Genomic DNA, 18,330 nt, shown 5'->3' with positions numbered 1-18,330 from the left:
GTGGCCCGAGCTTTGATCTGCTGCGTTCCGCCTAACTTCTAAAGTTTACCAGCCAAATAGTACTGGAAAGCGCAACATTCAGGGCGAAACGGTGCACGGATATCTCGATCTATGCTACTGTACATGATATACTGTTCGTGAAAAGACCTACGTCGGAATCTCTCCCTGCAACCGTCCTCCGCTTTGTGGTTCCCACGCACTTTCCGAAGCCTGATAAAAACACCGCCAGGAGAGGGAATAGTTAACCGGTGTAAAATGGTACAAATCAGAATAGTATAGATAGGTGTAGTGCGGAGGGATGAGTGGAGTCCGTGACCATCAGAGGGTCGTTAGTAGACAACCCTGGACCGTATGGAAAGATCGATATTACTCGATCGCCGAGCGCTTATATCTTTTCTTCTTCGCGGCGCGTCTGCTCGAATCCTTCAAGAATCCCTTCAGCGACATCTCTTTTGCCATTGGGCTTGACTTCCGGCGTCTTCTCAGTGGTCTGTGGATCTTGCACCCCAAGAGCTTTCGCCGCAATAGTCCGCGCCTGGCTACCGCTCACTTTGCCGTATACTGCCATGGCATTTGCAATCATGCCACCAAGGTCCCCCATATTCCCTGGAACGACGACAGCTGTGCCCTCATGAGCAAGCTTCCCAAATGCCTCAACGTATTTCTCAGCGATGTTCAGGCTTATAGCGCCATGCGCGTTCGCTTGTCCGGCCTCAATGGCCTGAGCCACGGTCTCGATCGCCTTTGCAGTGGCCTCTGCCTTTGCTCGAATGGCAGCGGCCTCACCATTAGCCCGGTTGATACGCTCGATTCTGTCGGCCTCGGATGCCAGGATGACGGACTGCTTCCGACCTTCGGCGATGTTGATCGCACTTTGCCGTTGACCCTCAGAGTCCAGGATCTCAGCTCTTTTTGATCGCTCAGCCGTCACCTGGCGGTGCATGGCCTCAACGACACCGTCAGGCGCGTGAATGTCTCGAATCTCATATCGCAGACAAGTGACTCCCCACGCTTGGGCAGCCTCATTGATAGCCTGTGTAATGTTGGTGTTGAGCATTGCACGCTCCTTCAAAACATGGTCTAGAGTCAGCTGGCCGATCTCCGATCGCATGGTTGTCTGCGCAAGCTGAGAAATAGCATATTCGGCGTCTTCCACTCCGTAGCTAAGTATCCCTCGAAAGTCAGTACAATCCTGGAACATGAGCTTTCAAAACACGAGACGATAGTGGTAGCATACCTTGCCTTGTACGCATCAAAAACCCTTGTATACAGCACCCCATCAAGCTCCAATGTAACATTATCCGCGGTAATCGCATTCTGGCTTGGGATCTCAATCGCGGACTCCTTTAGGCTCTTCACGTAGGCAATGCGATCCAGAAATGGCACTAGAATTGCCAGGCCCGGCTCCAGAATCCGATGAAACTTGCCCATGCGTTCAACAATCCATGCTGTCTGCTGGGGAACGAATCGAACCACCGTGTTCATTGGCAGGGTTTGTCGGTTGGAGAAATACGTAGGTGGTGACCCCGAGGATGAGGATGAGGCAAGGCTGAGGAGCGATGATTCTGGTGCATTCCGCCAGGGTGTCGTTGAGATATTTCTTCGTCGGAGGGCTGTTTGTGTTGTTGATATTGCGGAGGGAAGACCGGGATGAAGGCGAACGGTGGACGGCCGAAGGAGCCTCGCGGTTTGTTTGGAGGCCAATTCCATGGCGGGTAGCAAAGACCTGTAAGGTGTATAGCAAGGGGATAAAAAGGACGCGCTGATGAGAATGCTGGGACGACAAAGCTTAGCGGATGAAGCTGACTCCGGGGTTCGTCACTGGCCCGGAATATGTGGCCTGAGGCAAGAATTGATTACATGATCCTGACATTTGCAAGTTGACATAGAGACACCTACAGTAAAGTGCTGCACTGCAACCATTAGTGTTCAAAGCCCTTAGTACCATTCTAACTCTTCACCCCAGATTTGATGAATATCAGAACTAAGACTGGGAAAAGATATTATAACGCATAATATGTACAAGACCTAGAAGATGACAGAAATCCACCTTTACGCCAGAACACACCAAAGCAATGCGCCACCCCATATAAAACGCACTTAGAATACCATAAAACGCTACAAGAGCGAGCTGGAGAAACCGGTAATGCCCTAGCTTCGTTGGGAAGACGAATGAGAAAAGCAGGCTTGTCTAACTGGAAACAGACAGAGGTGGGAGCCGGGAATAAGCAGTCAATGCCAATTTTTCATTTTTTTTTCTTTTGAAAGTTCATGTGCGCCTTGCTGTGAGATAACATTTTTTTTTCCCCTTGGTATGTTGCCTCTTTGAACCGTGACTAGGTAAACCCGGGGTGAAGGGAAATGAATGCATTGCTGCAGAATTAGAACTTGAAAGAGGTGAGTAGGTGAATTGAAAAAGCAAACCAGCGAAGACGAAGAAGACGAAAAAGACAAAAACCGAATTAACATTCTATGACGGTGGGAGATAATTCAACCCACTCCCCAAAGCGAGAATCGAGGATCGGTAATACTGGCCCAGGAAAAAAAAAATCGGACTCCAGAGTTTTCAAACCGGGAATTGGAAATAGAAATGAAACAAATAACAAGCCGATAATCAGAATGTGCATATATCAACCCACTTCGCTGAGAATAGATGTCATCGGTCACTGGACAATAAATGCATAAGCTGACAATAGTAATGCAAGTCATGATGGATGGAAAACCACAAGAGAACATGGAATGGTAGATGGAAGAGAACAAAAAAAATCACTTTTGCAGCCCGATTCTCAAGCTAGCATTCAGCAGGTGGTCGAACTTTTTAGCGGCTTTGGTGGCTCTGAGAGTTCAGGAGGCGTTCCAGATAAACATGGCCGTAGGATGAAGAGCTCGGCGCCTGTATCGCGCGCTAACATCACACTGTTCGCTCCTAATGAGAATTGAATAACCTTGGCAAGCATTGACTGTGTCGCCCAACCCAAAAACACCATAAAAAGTGAACATTTTCTGAGGAAACCGCTGCCGATGATTCGTGCTGGGGATCATAAACGCTAGACTCTTAAATTCATTGTACATTTGTGCACTGAGATTGGACCAAAAATTCGACCATCGGTACTGAAACTTTGTATCGTGGCCACCGTATGAAATTGCCGTCATGTATTTTCGTCGACACTTAATATTGTAAGTGTGAAGTCCACAGAGTCACAGACTGGGACTATTGGGAATGTGCATGCTCGCTCAACCAGTTGACTAGATGAGCTCAGGGACGTGGTCGACGGAAGCTTCCTTACTAAGAGAGTGTTAGCATCATACGAACACGTCGGTATCATACTAGGAAAGCCTTACATTCGAGACTTCATTTCCAGCGTCGAGACCGTTAGACGGCGAAAACTCTGGGGCAGCGGATGACAATGCTGTCTTCGAGGGGATTGTGCCATTGGGCAACGATGACTTGGGGACAAAGCCATTTGTAGCACCGTCAAGTTGACTCTGCGAAACAGTAGTATCGGTTTGACCAGCAGAGAGAATAGGACCGGCATTCTGAGCTGAAGGGTCGCGCTGCTCTATAGGGAGAACCCACTGTTCCCACCTCTCCCTTGGTCGTAGCCTGTCTATGCCATCCTCACCAGCGTGATATTCAGCGGCCTTCAATTGCCGCGAGGCATGACGAAGTAACTCAAAGTCTTCAGACAGTTGCTTGACTCGCTTGAAGTTGGCGATGACATTCAACGCAACGAACCCCTGAGAGTCCATATGCTTGCGGAGATAGATATCCTTGCACAGATTGTCAACCGAGAAGTAGTAGTCGAGCTGCAAAGTGATCATGCCGATCACAGAAAATGATTCCATGTACGGTTGGAAAGGCATCGCCGACATGGGACCAGGCTGCACTGGTTGATAGCCATACATGGAGTTGATGTCCGCAGGGAAGGATGAATACATGTTGTACATGGTGGAAGAGTTGGGCAAGGAAGGAGACCGCATCGTCATGGCATGACCGCGCGAGCCATTAGCGAGACTAGGTTGCTGGGGCCCTCGGCGGTCGCTGTAACCGAATGACTTAGGATGCATGTAGCCCTGCGGACCCATGTGGTTGTTGGGGAAATGGGAAGCCTGAGCACCATTGTATCCAGCATGGCCACCTCCGCGCCCACGGTGTGAACCTCTGCCTCGCTCAGCACGGGGTGTGAACTCCTTGCGATCGGAATGCAGGTTGGAAAAGTCTGCAGACTTGGGACCGTTCTCGAAACGACGCTCGCCATTGGGTCCGGAGCGAGGTCCGTTGTGAGTATCTACCGAGAGATTCGGGTTCTTAGTGTAATCGCCTCCCTTCTGGAATCCTTCATGGTTCTTGGGGAAGGGTTTGGCATGCCTAGAGAAAGGCTCGCCATTGACCTGCTTACCGCTGGCAGCATTCGCGTTATCCAGTCCCTTGCCTCCACGAGTTCGATCAGGCATTTGTGTTTTGCGGACGTCTGTGTTGCCATTGTCGGCGCTATTTGAGCGTCGTGACGGAGCGGGTAGTGAGTTCGCACGTGCAGAGTTAGGCTCATTCCTGCCTCGGTCTCCAGATGCGGATTGCTTGGCCGTAGAACCTTGGGCTGATTGACCAGGGGATGTTTTCTCAGCAGCTCCAGCGCCGTGAGACCCGTTGCGAGTGGCGTCTCTACCGCCGCGTGCGCTTCTCCCACCCCGGCGCGCGGCAGAGGGTAGAGGGGTGTTAAAGACCGCAGTCGGGACGTAGGGAACTGGTGTCCATTTCTCCTTGCCGTGGGGACGAATCACTGGGCTCTTCTCAGTCTTTTCAGACTTTTCTTGTGCCTTCTTCTTCTCTTCACCTTGAGCGCCCTGGGGAGTAGGCCATGAAGCAGCATCCGCAACAGGAGGAACAGGGGCGCTTTCCTGACCCTTGACACCGTCACCCCTCTTCGATAAATCGCCGCCTTTCTTCTTGGAGCTGGTCTTAGGCTGGTCTTGAGTATCCTCAGATACAGAAGAAGTCTCGGACGTTGACTTGGAAGCTTTGGCAACAACGTTAGCAGCCGGGTTGGCCTTGACTTTAGCCTCTTGAGCCTCCTTCCTTTGTTGCCAGACATTGACTGCCGGGAGGGGAGCAGCTTTGAGCTCCTTAGGAGGGGCGGGCTTTTCTTTTTTCTTCTTCTCCGAGGACTTTGTCTCAGTGCCTTTGGCGGCGCTATTCTCCTTGTCAGACCCTGAAGTTTGAGATTGTTTATCCCAGGTAGTCTCCGAAGTGCCATTCTCGCTCATTTTCGGCGCCGTGGCGGTTTGCGCAGTAGAGGCATTAGGTTCAGAAGTCGCGGAAGTCCCAGCCTTGGACTCACTCACTTCTTTCTCATTGTTGACGGGTTTGCTGTCGACATCAGCGGCGGCGTCTGTCTTCGAGGATGCAGCATCAACGCCGGTTTGGAGTTCCGTGGCCTGCTCGTCCAACCTGGGGATGGGTGTGGTAGACTCGGACGGCGTTTTGGACGGCTGCGTTGAAGCGATGCCTTTCGCGGCTTGAGCGTAAGAGAATGTGGCAGCCATTGTTCTTTTCGTTACCGTCGAAAGAATAAATCTAATAAGTCCGTGCTAGGGGATTTGAAGAATAGTTCTGCCAGAGAACAGGGACCACCCTAGGTAATCAAAAGAAGGGTGAGAGCTGTTCCAATACCGATGGAAATCAGGAAAAAATTAATTTCCGTCTTCTAGAACCCCACCAAGATGCAACCTCCCGTTGCAAGAAACTCTCTCTTCTCGATATATGATCTGGAGGTGTTTATCGAGTTGATCAGAGCGAAGTGGAAGGGACAGTTATCCGCTCTAGCAATGTCCTCGGAATGAGAATAACTATCCGTCTTTTGCTAAACAGACCAGCCTCTCACGCAAATCGCATTCGTAGAATCCCGATGCAAGTTACTAAGCCGGAAGTTGCAGTATCGAGGCGTACGGGATCGTAAAAACGCACACGGCAAATCGGGATTGGGAAGGTTCGAGATACTGCTCACAGTAACGAGAGCGTCGTCACTAATCGATTCGTGGCACAGGAATCAGCTCGTAGCTATATCACTCGTATGTGTTTAAAAAACCAGCTATAAATCACGACGTTTCGGCGATCAGTCCGGGCAAATCCAGGAACGCTGCAGAATTCGCAGTCGAATGGTTCAACGGCAGGAGACGTACGATCAGGAACGAGGCACGTTCAATAACGAAGGACTTCTGTCGCCCCTTGAATAGCGCAAGAAGTCGCGCCTTTCACGTGGAAACGGTTAGCGAGTATTCACCAGGCGTCGATGTGCCAAAATCTCTCGACAAGAAGTTTCGAGGTGAGACACAAGAAATTTAGGTAGCGCTGTAAATCGTGCGGTAGATGATTTAAAGAGTACAAATGATAAATGTACCTTCCCTGAGTTTAGAGAAGAGCAAAAAAGAAGAATGAGAAAAATGGCCCGGTAAATGCAGTTACAGGACGTGCGAAGGGAAAATGCGGCTGCGGCACACTGAGGAATGGGCACGGCGTGAGTGCAACAACACAAACGTCCAACGAACAGAACAAGGGTCCTGAAGACAAGCTGAAGTGCCAGGAAGGATGGAGTGGAGGGAGTTTACGAGACAAGGAGGGGAAAGAGGAGAGGAGGGGTGAAGAAAGACGAGGGTGAGGGAAAAAGAAGAGTAACCAGGCACACAGAGGGAAGAGGGAAAAGAAAATACCTAAGAATAATCAAATCGCAGTCTCCGCTGGGGCCCGTAGTCTCAAGAGGAAACGCCGACAACAGCAAAGGGAGAAAAGGAATACCGAATACTACACAGAGACAGAGCCCGCTTAGGGGAAAAAATGGTAGGGGAAAAAGTGTTCTTCCTCGATAATAATGCCTTCCGCGTTCGAAACTGAAAAAAAATTTATGAATTTTTTTGGGTATTCCTGTCGGTCCCGGACGCCCGCACATTACTCACCCATAGTGGGCTTCAGGGCTTCTGTGGGTATGAGCCGATGTATGTCTTCCAGAAATTCGATATAGCTGCCAATTATGATCTTTTGACGGTGCGCCAACTTACTGCAAGGATAAATCTAATAGGAATGGCTTGTTCGCGATCCTATACTTCGTCCTTGACTGGGCGGTATTGTTCCTTAGAGCGCTCAGCTCAAAAACCCACCAATATTTCCTGTGATTTGAGTAATTCCGGCTGTTCGTTCCTATATCTGCACCCTGGTCTTTTCTCGGAGCCGGGGTAATAGGCGGCAATAGTAGCTATTTACATGCGAGCCGTAGCAGGTCCTGAAAATACCGCTTGTCCCAACCCAACAACCACGGTTAAGCGGGTAGGGTAAGGACAAGAAATTTATACAGTGTCCAGGTAGTTTTTGTGCTTATAACAAATCCGGGTTGCAATCAAAGGCGAAGACATCTACAGTACCTCGGTGCCAGGAAGATAGAGGTAAGAGCCCTTGTACCCCTCATGAGACATTGCAATTACTACCTACAAAGGTCCCTAGATAACCTACCGCATACGGGACATGCTAAGTTACTAGTATCAGTTCTAGCCTAGTCATGGAATTGCTACTCTGATCAACTCGGTCCTTACCCTGCAGCTTCTCGCAAATGCAATACAGCTTGCATATAGAAAACCATAGCGGTATCTCTCAGGCGAAGTGCGGAGTACGGAGTATAACCGACCAAGCACGGCAGTGAGGGGCAGCGTAGTATTGACCAGGCTGTCTAATTACTCTCTCTCTATACTTCAGATTTTGAACTCAATTCTAAGGCGTTTTACTATCTACGTTTTTTCTCGCTGACCGCACATTGGTGTGATTGTAGTCATCCGGCTCATTCCATTCTCTTCAATCATGCCATCCGGGGTTCTTGGCGCCGCCAGTGCGGATCCAGGTGCTTGTCACTATTCAAGACGACTGCGCCATCAATGTCTTTCAGTGAGGAACTACGGAGTATATGAGTAAGATAGTATCGAATTTCTAAAGCAGAGCTTACATGCCAACCATTCGTACACGGAGTCCAGGTTCGAAACAACCAATCCTGCAACGATGAGCACGTGATAGTCGCCTCATTCCGTCACCCATGAAGGTTTCCGGCGCGTGCCGTTGCAACGAGCAACAACGGTCCCAATAATAGGGAGCGATCGCATTCCCAACAGTTAAGAGCTGTTGGAGGCCAGATTTTGATTACACCGAGAGCTCAACGAGAAATAAGGTCTTTAGCGTTCAGCCTAAAGAGTGGTTTCCGACGAAATTGCACGAATTATCGACTGGCACTCCTGCGTGACTATGTTCGTGGAGGTCTAGGGTATCCGTTAGGGCTGGAGCTGGGAACGTTGGTTTTCGGCTTACGATGACATCGGGAATGTTCGGATAGTGCCCACCCACCTCCGGCCGAAAGGCCCGACATCTCACGTGTTGTTTTTTCAGGCGAATGACAGTCTATAGCAACATCAATTCCATTTAGTCATGGCTACCAATGTCTAAAAGAAACCAAAACTTGCTCTCTAGGATCCAGTTCAGTGGATGATTGACCAGTAACGAGCCCTAGGCGCGTTAATACCTGCGAGACCAGTTTCCGCTTCAGTCCTTCTCGAACAGGGATCTTCTCTAAAGCGTCATAGCCATTAAAATACTTCAGGTACGTTGGCCAGACCTCCTTCAGCGACTTTGCAGGAATGGGGGTGGCAGAATCAACCTCAGTTGTATTTCCAACAAAGTCTGGGGCGTTGTCAGGGAACCGTGCCACAATCTCGTCTAGCCATCGAGATTCCAGCGGGGACACTTTGTGAGGCAACAGTATGAGGGAAGACGTTTTCAAGGATGCAGTTTGATCGAGCAGAGAATGTGTCAAATCGACGCCAGTGTCCGCTCTGAAGCGATTCGGCATTGGTGTAGCATCCCCGCTCCCGTGACTTGCAAGCGAGGATGAGGAGGACGACGAGGCATCGTCGAAATCACTGCCCTCAGTTCTTTCATCATTCACGGAATCCTCCTTGTCCGATGTAGCCACTGGCGGTTTACCTTTGCTCAAGTATTTGTCTACCTCCTCTCGTCGGATGGCTAGTTCAACAGCCATTTTGATTTCAGGAGATACTTTCACTCGAGCAAAAGACCGAAGTTGCGTAACCCAACCGCCTCGCAATAGCCATGCCAATATCAGAAAGTAGGTGGCTTTGTGGTCCTTACTTGGAATGAAGTTTCCGTAAGGCCTTGGTGTCCCACTCAAAGCTGATAACATTTTCGGGAGGCTGGGGAGAGTTGGGAAAGCCACTTTATAGGCGGCCGACGCAACCTCTAGTTTGCTAAGATCGCAATTCGGTGAGACGATATAGGTATCCCGCTGGTGGAGGGGAGGAATTGCGCGAGCTCTTCGCCAGTAAACCAGATGGCTTGCTAGGAATTGGATCGTAGGCAAAGGCATACCAGAAATCTGTGAGATTTGAACAAAGGACTTTGTTGGACTGGAGCAGCGAATGTAATGAACCAGTGGTGGGGCTAACGCTCCCCCAGCCGCTTCCACGTCCTTTATTATGGTCGCCTCATTGTCGAGCAACAGTAGTGCAAAGTGCTTGGCCAAAACTTGATGAGGCGCGCTATTGTCGTCGGTCATTGGATCATCCGCGGGACTTATGCTGTCTGCCGTAGTGAGCCAGAGTCCCGGGTATGCTTGGTCGGTCGGTCCTGGGAGGTACGGCGTCGAGGTCAATGGCGGTATCTGAAGAGATATGGACACGTCAGGGCTCAAAGTGACAGATGCAATCTTCGAAGCTGATATACTGGTATACAGAGTACGGATCGCTCTGGCAAGGGATGACTGGCTGATTATGTCGGCGTAAAGACTGTTCAGAGATGACCCTGCCAGCACACATTAGTTTCCGTAGGGAGTTACTGGGCGGTCATTTAGTACTTTTTTCTTTTGCCTTCTCCTTAATGTTCAAGATGTGCTGGCATTCCCTCCATACGTAGTTTGTCCGAGACTGTTCCCACTTCAAAGCTTTGGAGAATTTCTTGATGACGTTGTCATATATCTCTCGTACACGCATTGAATATTCTAGCAAGGGCGGATCCAGAACAAAGACGACATTGAACATAGTCATCATATCCTTGTCGTCAGCATCTAATGGCTCGCTTGACATTTGCGAAGATCGACTGTTAGGTACGGACGGCCGTTGGGATATGGGATGAAGCGCCGAGAACGGACTCAGGGTCTCGGTCGATGCTGCAACAGCATCGTTACCATCGTCCTGAGAATCTTCTGTCGCATCGTTATGGCCAAGCTCCCCGCTTTCCCATTCTGCGCGCTGTTTCTTCTTTTTCTTTCGTCGTTGTTTTCTCCAATTTCCATCTTCGCGAACAAAGACCGGCCATCCGACGAACGCAAGGTCATTAATCCCGAGCTCAAAGCGTCTTTTGTGCCACGAGCGCGACGGGCTCAGTAGCTTCTCCCATACATCAACCGGGAGACCTAATATTGACTCCCACGGCACTCGGTTAGGACCGTCCGACTCCCTTGATCCGTCTTCTTGTCGATCAGACCCGACGCCAGAATCAGTCTCGGCATCCGAATTTGCACCGCGTTTTCTCAAATAAGCTCTAGATGAGCTGATCGACCCGGGCCGTTGGTTCTCACTCAGGGTATTTGAGTCGTCAAGTCCAAAGTTGCTCGATCTCCTGCTCCCTGCAATATAGCTGTTGTTGTTGCTGTTGTTGCTATTGTTCAGGTTCTGACTAGGAGCTTCCTCCTCATCCTCATCAGAACTTGAATGACTGTCGTCACTGGAAGTGGAGTCGTTGCCTTTCGAGTTCTGCCTACTCCTTGATCGTGAGGTACGTCTTGCTTTGGGGGGTCGCAGGGCGTTATCGGCGAGCGGTCTGGGAGGGTAATGGAACACGAAGCGAGGACCAGCGCGCGAACGAGCGATTAGGACGACGGCGACCAAGCAAGGATCTGGAGGTCGTGCAATGGAAGACATTCAGACGACGTGTCCGGATCTGATGCCTGTGGATGGCTGGAGCTTGCGTGGAGCTTGAACGGAGAAATGCAGGTGCCCGGTAGGAGCTGGACCAACACCCCGCACCGATCTACGCCCTGCAATTCCCGTTTCGTAGAGCTAGTAATTTCTACCTCTCGGAATGGACGATCGAAAATCCCCCGGCATTATCCACCAACGATCTCGATCTTAAGGATTCTATATGATTTTTACGACTACCTTGCTTTGAACGCTTACGGACATGGCCTCTTTGCCTTAACGTCGCAACTTCACCCAACCTGGAGAGGCGGAGTGCGGGGTTCAATAAGGTCATGTGACAGCCGCTTTTGCTTCCAACGCCTTGGCAGTCGCGAGCGTCCTCTTTTACTGCTGCAGCTCTGAACGTCGCTTAGTCTAGCCTAAGAATTGACTGGGGCTGTTTGGCGCTTGAAACAATGCACTGATTGGGCTATCAGCCTCCCACCCGAGAGTCGAACTTGGTTAAATTCTAATGAAACTCTGACTAGGGTGGCTTCCTGTCACTCAGGAAGCGGTCAGATGCTCGTCTTCAGTCTCAATTCTGGTCAAAGGATGAATGACGCAAACGGCGGCGTATCATCCGACTTGTTCACAGCCAAACAAGTGCTGACCGACAGATGGCCAAGGATTCTATCCGCAGTTAACCTTGAATATGATTCATTGACTCCTCCCCATAACACTCCAGCGTACTCTCTCCACGCCAACCACGTGGGTCCGGCTTGTAGACCCCCGGGTCCCGTCTACTAGTCGTCTTTGTCCCGTGCTTACTGGCGCCCTTTATATTGTAGGGACATCGCTTGTCCTTGAAGTCAGGCACTCCTGGCTTGCCAACCATGGCCGACAGCTCGACTGAGAATCGTGCTCCGCCTCAAGGTGGTATCCTTGAGGGCGGCGACCCGTCCCAGTATGACAGCAAAAACCCAATCGTCATCTTTATAATCCAGGTTAATGGGTCCTAAAAGGGATCAGTTATCTATAGTCTGGTCTAACATTATAGCAGGCCTTCATAATCATAGTTCTCTGTCGCATGCTCCATTGGCCGCTGTCCAAGATTCGCCAACCTCGCGTTATCGCAGAAGTCATAGCCGGTATTATACTTGGTCCTTCAGTAATGGGCCGTGTTCCCAATTTCACAGATTCCATTTTCCCGCCAGAATCAATTCCAAGTCTAAACCTGTTCGCAAATGTTGGGTTGGTCTTGTTTCTCTTTCTCGTTGGTCTCGAGACCAACCTGCGCTTCCTTGTCAGTAACTGGCGGGTGGCTAGCAGTGTTTCAGCTGCGGGAATGATCCTGCCTTTTGGACTGGGAGCTGGTGTCTCTTATGGTTTGTATCACGAGTTTCATGACGAAGAAGGTCTAAAGCCAATTGATTTTGGCACTTATTTACTCTTCATTGGTATTGCCATGGCCATTACCGTAGGTTTCTCATCCGCTAATCCCATTACTTCATCTAATAGCTTAGGCATTTCCGGTCTTGTGTCGTATCCTTACCGAGTTGAAACTGCTCGGGACAAATGTTGGTGTCATCGTGCTGTCCGCCGGCGTTGGCAATGATGTCGTTGGCTGGATTTTGCTCGCACTCTGCGTCGCCCTTGTCAATGCAGGAAGTGGTCTCACAGCGCTGTGGGTGTTTCTCGTCTGCGTTGGCTACGTCACATTTCTGGTCGTGATTTTCCGCCCATTGTTCCTACGCTTCCTCAACTATACTGGAAGCTTGCAGAAAGGTCCCAGCCAGTCAGTGGTCACGATTACCATTCTAATCGCCTTGGCGTCGTCCTTCTTCACCCAGGTAATAGGAGTACATGCCATTTTTGGTGGTTTCCTTATCGGCTTGCTCTGCCCTCACGAAGGAGGCTTCGCTATTAAGTTGACGGAGAAGATCGAAGACCTGGTAACGGCGCTTTTCCTGCCATTGTACTTTACGCTTTCCGGCCTGCAAACAGACTTGGGGCTGCTGGACACGGGAATCGTATGGGGCTATGTTGTTGCCGTTATTTCAATCGCGTTCCTTGCTAAGGTTGCCGGAGGGGCGCTTGCGTCAAGAGCTTGCGGCCTTCTCTGGCGGGAGAGCTTCGCGATTGGGACGTTGATGAGTTGCAAAGGCTTAGTAGAACTTATTGTCCTGGTGTGTAGCAAAATGCTGGTGATTTCGCACCTTTTACTGACCAAGGGGCTAGAATATTGGGCTACAAGCAGAAATCTTGAGTCATCGAACCTTCACCATATTTGTGGTTATGGCACTCGTGACGACATTTGCGACTACTCCATTGACCACATATATATACCCCAAATGGTACCAGGACAAAGTCGATCGGTGGCGCCGCGGCGAAATCGACTGGGATGGAACCCCAATCCAACCAAGCGATAATAACAGCATTGCCGCCGCCACCAAAGAGCAACTTCAGTCTCGCCAAGTTCGGAGGCTTTTGGCCTATCTGCGTCTCGACGGACTTTCTAGTATTTGCACACTTGCAGCACTCCTCAGTCCAAACCGACCTCCAACTCCAAAGGTCCATCCTGAGAAAGCCCAGAGTACAAAAGCGCCGGAAGCTGCAGCTGAGGAGTCTGGAGCTGACATTCAGCCTGATTCATCACTCCAAGTGCATGGAATACGTTTAATGGAGCTAACAGATCGAGACTCTAGTGTGATGAAAGTGTCCGAGGTCGACGAACATTCCTTGTGGGATCCGGTTATTAATACCTTCCGCGCATTCGGCCAATGGCACGACATCTCAATTATGGCTGGTGTGTCGGTGGTGCCCGAGCACTCATACGCAGATACTGTGCTTGGAATGGCGCGCGAGGGCACCACTGATCTCCTTCTCATCCCCTGGAGCGAGACCGGTGCTTTAAGTGAGCACCAAGGCGGGTTAGACGTGGATGAGAGAAATCGGTTTGCCAACGGGCCCTATACTGCTTTCGTGTCTAGCATACTAAACGAAAGTTCCTGCAACGTTGGCGTTCTCGTCGAGCGCAGCATGTACACTCGCAATGCCAAAGCCCGCCCCGATTTGCAAAGAACCCTAAGCGCTAGAAGCGTTGGAAGTGCAATGTGGGTTAGCCCTGCAGCTACCCGCTCTCATCACATTGTCCTGCCTTTTTTCGGAGGGTACGACGACCGATATGCGCTTCAGTTTGTCCTTCAGCTAGCGCAAAATGACCAGGTAACAGCTACAATCATCCATATAGAACTCCCTGTCCCGACCAATCAGACAAGCAAAGTTATTGCCCAGCCTAAACAGCACGAATCTCGCTCGGATACTCAATTCGATAGCTTCAACCCAGAGTCAGACCTTGTCTTCTTTGCAACCCTCCGCGATTCCCTACCAGATGCATTATCCTCACGTGTGGTTTTCAAGAGTGTCAACCCGAAGGACAAGGCTGCCGCTGTCCAGATTGCAATCGACGCCGTTAAAGACGAAATGGCCCAGTCGGCCTCGAAACCGGGGAACGTCACCGTAGTCGGACGACGCAACAACTACGTGGATCAGACACTAGACATCGATCCAGCGTCATCTGATGAAGTTAGTCCTGAGGCACGTTGGGTACTAGGAGCAGTTGCTGAGGCAATGGTGCGCACCGAAAACAGAACTGTCGGCAACGTACTCGTTCTACACGCCGCTTCCAGACATAACTAGCCGGTTCAGGGATGTGCAAACTACTATTTTGCTTAGGGCGATATCAGTGTGCAGGACGATACCTTTTGGCTTTTTGACTTATTGACCAGTTTTGTATTTCTTCACATAGCATCCAATTGATTCCAATGGAAGTACGGCTGTTTGACTACTTCCGGTAGCACCGTACAATCCAGAGCCTTATCTTGCCTTAATAACTTTCATCTAGTTTCAGTCCGTATAGGTAACCCTAGTACACTGCAGGAGGTAGGAGAAATATCATAACTCATGAGATACAGAGAAAAACAACCCTATGATACATGTAATGTACAGTTTAAACCGACCTCATCGACCTCATCGACCTCATCGACCTCATACAGCCCGCCATGTCATGCAAGGCGCGAGCTAAAGCGGGAGTACCAGTAAACATCAACCGTGCACCAAGCTTTCCACCAAAGCCTCAATGCAACCCCAAATCTGCTATTAACCCGAACTCGACCCACTTTGTGTCTGTACTTGTGTCTGTGCCTGTGCTTGTGCGTGTGACCCATCGCCGTCGTTCTCAAAAACAAGCCCAAGATTTCTGAAATCATCTGGTGCCATGAGGTTCCTACACAGACAGGAAACGCCAATTCAGTAAGCAAACAACCTCATCGGAGTAGAACAGAACAGGGTTAGGAACGCACTTGTCCATCCGACAGGCCAAATACCCCTTGGCTAACCGACGGCACTGCTCATCGTTGACGCCGCGCTGGAGTTTGAGGCATCTGAGGTATGATTGAATTAGGTGTTTGCATTCGCCTGTGACAGACAGCCGTGTTAGAGTTCGGTCTCATACGACTGGGGTCAATGGATGGTAAGTGGTTAGATATTGGGTATGGTTATGGTTATCGCATCCATATTCGTCGACTTAACCATGCACTTAGGACGGATGGTTCGCAAGGGAAAGTATTGACTGAAAGTTTTGGAGGCTGGTAGGGAGGCATATACCGTCATGATCTAGCGGAAAGCTCCCTCGTTCGGGACTATAGCAAGTAGAAACGTTAGCTGATCAACCATTCCAAGCGGATAAATATACTGGATTGCATTGGGCTGACACGGGCTGGACTGCAGAAGCAAAGAACTTACGGTGTAGGTTTGACATTTGTCGCGCCGCCACCGGGACTTCCAAAGCTCATTCTGAATAATCTAGAGCTGAAGAGGGAAATTCGTTCGGGTTGCTCTTCGGAAATTGCGACAGAGGCCGCGGCGAAGACATCGAACGGACTGTCGAGAAACAAACAGGACAAACATTCCAAACACTGACAAACCAAGCAAACATCCACTTATTTCCTAGACAACGTCCGAAACGTCAGATGTATGTAACCAAATCCAATCAGGATCGAGGATTATGGTGGTCTGCATCGATTGACCCCTCATCTGGGAGTCAGAACGGGTATGATTCTCTTACGCAGCAGGAGCCGGTGGGATGGAGAGGGAGTCCGATTCTGTGCTCCATACCATTGGGTATAAGTAGTGAGCATTTCACTCCGCTCTTCGTTTGAGATCGAACTTCCTTCAATGAGCATTGTTGAGGTTATTCGGACATAATAAGATCTCGTCGATCCAATTAACTACTTGGACATCAACTACCCCAATCATAATATGCCTTTGTAAGTTTTTTTGTCCAAGGTCCCACTGCGTTACCCCAGCTTGAGTACCTCGAAGACATCACTAGCAATCGCGCCAATACTAGTACCATACGCTCATCACATCGCTGAATATAAGTTACTGTATAACTAACAATAGTAGAAAGCTCGAAGGAAGCTGCCAATGTGGCGGCGTCGAATTCTCCCTCGACTCGTCGACACCCGTCCCCTACCAGCTCTGCGCGTGCAGCATCTGCCGCAAGATTGGCGGTTATGTTGGATGTGTGAACCTCGGCGGTATCGCGGATAGTCTGAAGATCAAAAAGGGAGAGAATCTGGTCAAGTGCGTTCCCTTTTTGCTACTTACTTTGGGCTGAGGTCAGTCAGCGTAAACGTATCTAACGGGTGAGCTGTAGAAAGTACAACGCTATCAAGGCGCGTGGCACGAAAGATGAGGAGAAATGTACTTCGGAGCGGAACTTTTGTTCGAATTGCGCGACCATGCTTTGGCTCTGGGATAAGACCTGGCCTGAGTTGATTCATCCATTTGCGTCGGCAATTGATACCGAGCTGCCGGTTCCTGATGAGATGGTTTGTATCATGGAGGGCTCGAAGCCCGCCTGGGCGAGGTTTCCCGAAGGAAAGAAGCAGGTGTTCAAAGAGTATCCTACAGATAGTTTGGAGGACTGGCACAAAAAGCATGGCTTGTTCTACGAGTGATGCTACGGTGCGGGGCATGATAAATGCGATGATAAATCGAGTTGCATTTTCTATCTATCATAACTATTTGAATTGGTCAGCAATGAAAAAAACAAAAAACAGGGTGAGAAGTTCAGGAGTGGCAAGACATCAGTTCTCCAAGGTGAAAAAGAAGTTTCTTCAAAATGCATTCAGAAGTAACAGCAATTAAAGAAATCATCATCATAAGGGAAAGCAGGCAGAAGGAATACTCACTCTATTCAGTAAATGATTAATGCTACGCTGTTTGCGAGTCCCTACTGATAGTCGGCGGGTCAGCACTTGTCCGCGACACAGGTTGGTGTACAAAGTGGTTGAATGTCAACTAAGTCAGGCTACAGAATTAGCATGGTTCAGAACATGACAATTCAAGCGGACTCACCTCATTAAATCAGATTTTTGTAAGTGATGTTCATTCCCAGCACAGAGTGCAGGGTCAAACAGTGTGAATAAACAGTTCATCATATGATGTTGACTAAACGGTGCAATGGAGAAAGACGAAGACAATACCTATCCAGGCCAGTCAGCATCATCCATAGTCAAATCCTGAATATCCATGAATGGTTCGCCAAAACTCAGGTGACGAATTCTCAACAAGCAATACACCTCCCAGCACCCGCAAAGTTTGTACGCTTCGCTTTCATGGATGAAGAGGGATGCACTATTATGTCCGCCCGTTCGTTCAAGGTATCTTCATTGAGGAATGGGAGTGAAAAAAAAGTTGATGTTTACCTAACAAACGGATTAGTCAAAGCTCGATCACCAAGACTGAGTCGAGTAAAGCAGTGAGAAATTTTGTGGTCAGACAAGGCTGAAACTTAGAATAAGACAGATTCCACATGGTATATTAAGTTTGAGGAATGCCTATAGCGTGTCGAAGAATCATCATACCAGGGAGGGTTAAGGGAGGGAAGAAGAAAAAAAGCATCGCTTACCTTTTACAAAATGTGATGATCAAGTATTAGTCGTCGTACAAGTTTAGGGAAACCTGGACAAGCGAGATATTAGCAACGGATACAGCAGACGCCGACTTTATCAATTGCAGTTGTCTTCATGAGTCAGAGTAATTCTAGAGTCTTTGAAGAGGTCCTTCATGTTTTTTCGGCCGTGGATATCCTGAAAGGAATTCATCCCTGAAGACAAGCAGATGCAGGGGCACGAGAGTATACTCACTTAGAAACAGAATCAGAGAGGCAAGAAGCGGAAAGTTGTTGCAGCCATCATTACAGCAACTGGACAATTTGGTGTTGAGGTGCAAGCTTTGTTAATGGGGAAAGAGAAAAAAAATATTGTGGGCGCCAGCTTATTTATTTTAGTTGCAGGGCTACGGTATCCGAGAACTTTAACT

The 18,330-nt window shown here is 49.4% G+C and overlaps 8 protein-coding genes across 8 annotated transcripts, besides 1 other annotated feature; 3 read left to right on the top strand and 5 right to left on the bottom strand.

Annotated features, from left to right (window-relative positions):
* Positions 1-18,330: part of a sequence feature (contig 1.17 1271..347844(-1)) that runs on past both edges of the window.
* ANIA_01287 (protein stoB) lies at positions 386-1,948 on the bottom strand (the record flags this gene model as incomplete). The annotated part of the gene is made up of 4 exons (XM_653799.1): positions 386-1,163; positions 1,238-1,726; positions 1,900-1,913; positions 1,946-1,948. The coding sequence occupies 4 exons, from the start codon at positions 1,946-1,948 to the stop codon at positions 386-388; spliced, it is 1,284 nt and encodes a 427-aa protein (XP_658891.1).
* ANIA_01288 (La domain family) lies at positions 2,264-5,544 on the bottom strand (the record flags this gene model as incomplete). Its single annotated transcript, XM_653800.2, has 2 exons — positions 2,264-3,286; positions 3,343-5,544. The coding sequence occupies 2 exons, from the start codon at positions 5,542-5,544 to the stop codon at positions 3,284-3,286; spliced, it is 2,205 nt and encodes a 734-aa protein (XP_658892.1). The 3' UTR covers positions 2,264-3,283.
* Positions 5,907-6,824, top strand: ANIA_11298 (uncharacterized protein; the record flags this gene model as incomplete). Its single annotated transcript, XM_050613173.1, has 3 exons — positions 5,907-5,953; positions 6,466-6,515; positions 6,730-6,824. The coding sequence occupies 3 exons, from the start codon at positions 5,907-5,909 to the stop codon at positions 6,822-6,824; spliced, it is 192 nt and encodes a 63-aa protein (XP_050469008.1).
* Positions 7,777-8,232, bottom strand: ANIA_10176 (uncharacterized protein). The gene is made up of 2 exons (XM_050613172.1): positions 7,986-8,232; positions 7,777-7,935 (listed from the first exon to the last, which is right to left on the bottom strand). Exons 1-2 carry the CDS (start codon positions 8,072-8,074, stop codon positions 7,842-7,844), a joined length of 183 nt encoding a protein of 60 aa, XP_050469007.1. The 5' UTR covers positions 8,075-8,232; the 3' UTR covers positions 7,777-7,841.
* On the bottom strand, positions 8,463-10,965 carry ANIA_10171 (nitrogen permease regulator 3 family protein; the record flags this gene model as incomplete). Its single annotated transcript, XM_653801.2, has 2 exons — positions 8,463-9,847; positions 9,900-10,965. The coding sequence occupies 2 exons, from the start codon at positions 10,963-10,965 to the stop codon at positions 8,463-8,465; spliced, it is 2,451 nt and encodes an 816-aa protein (XP_658893.2).
* On the top strand, positions 11,835-14,640 carry ANIA_01290 (Kha1p; the record flags this gene model as incomplete). The annotated part of the gene is made up of 4 exons (XM_653802.1): positions 11,835-11,945; positions 12,002-12,418; positions 12,465-13,127; positions 13,180-14,640. The coding sequence occupies 4 exons, from the start codon at positions 11,835-11,837 to the stop codon at positions 14,638-14,640; spliced, it is 2,652 nt and encodes an 883-aa protein (XP_658894.1).
* ANIA_10178 (uncharacterized protein) lies at positions 14,873-15,814 on the bottom strand. The gene is made up of 4 exons (XM_050613171.1): positions 15,745-15,814; positions 15,607-15,641; positions 15,303-15,417; positions 14,873-15,226 (listed from the first exon to the last, which is right to left on the bottom strand). Exons 1-4 carry the CDS (start codon positions 15,792-15,794, stop codon positions 15,100-15,102), a joined length of 327 nt encoding a protein of 108 aa, XP_050469006.1. The 5' UTR covers positions 15,795-15,814; the 3' UTR covers positions 14,873-15,099.
* On the top strand, positions 16,261-16,964 carry ANIA_01291 (GFA family protein; the record flags this gene model as incomplete). Its single annotated transcript, XM_653803.1, has 3 exons — positions 16,261-16,268; positions 16,405-16,587; positions 16,661-16,964. 3 exons carry the CDS (start codon positions 16,261-16,263, stop codon positions 16,962-16,964), a joined length of 495 nt encoding a protein of 164 aa, XP_658895.1.

The sequence above is a fragment of the Aspergillus nidulans genome, chromosome VIII (genome assembly GCF_000011425.1).
Source record: "Aspergillus nidulans FGSC A4 chromosome VIII".
NCBI lineage: Eukaryota > Fungi > Ascomycota > Eurotiomycetes > Eurotiales > Aspergillaceae > Aspergillus > Aspergillus nidulans.
The sequence above is the reverse complement of the archived record's forward strand: the minus strand, read 5'-3'. Positions and strand labels throughout refer to the sequence as shown.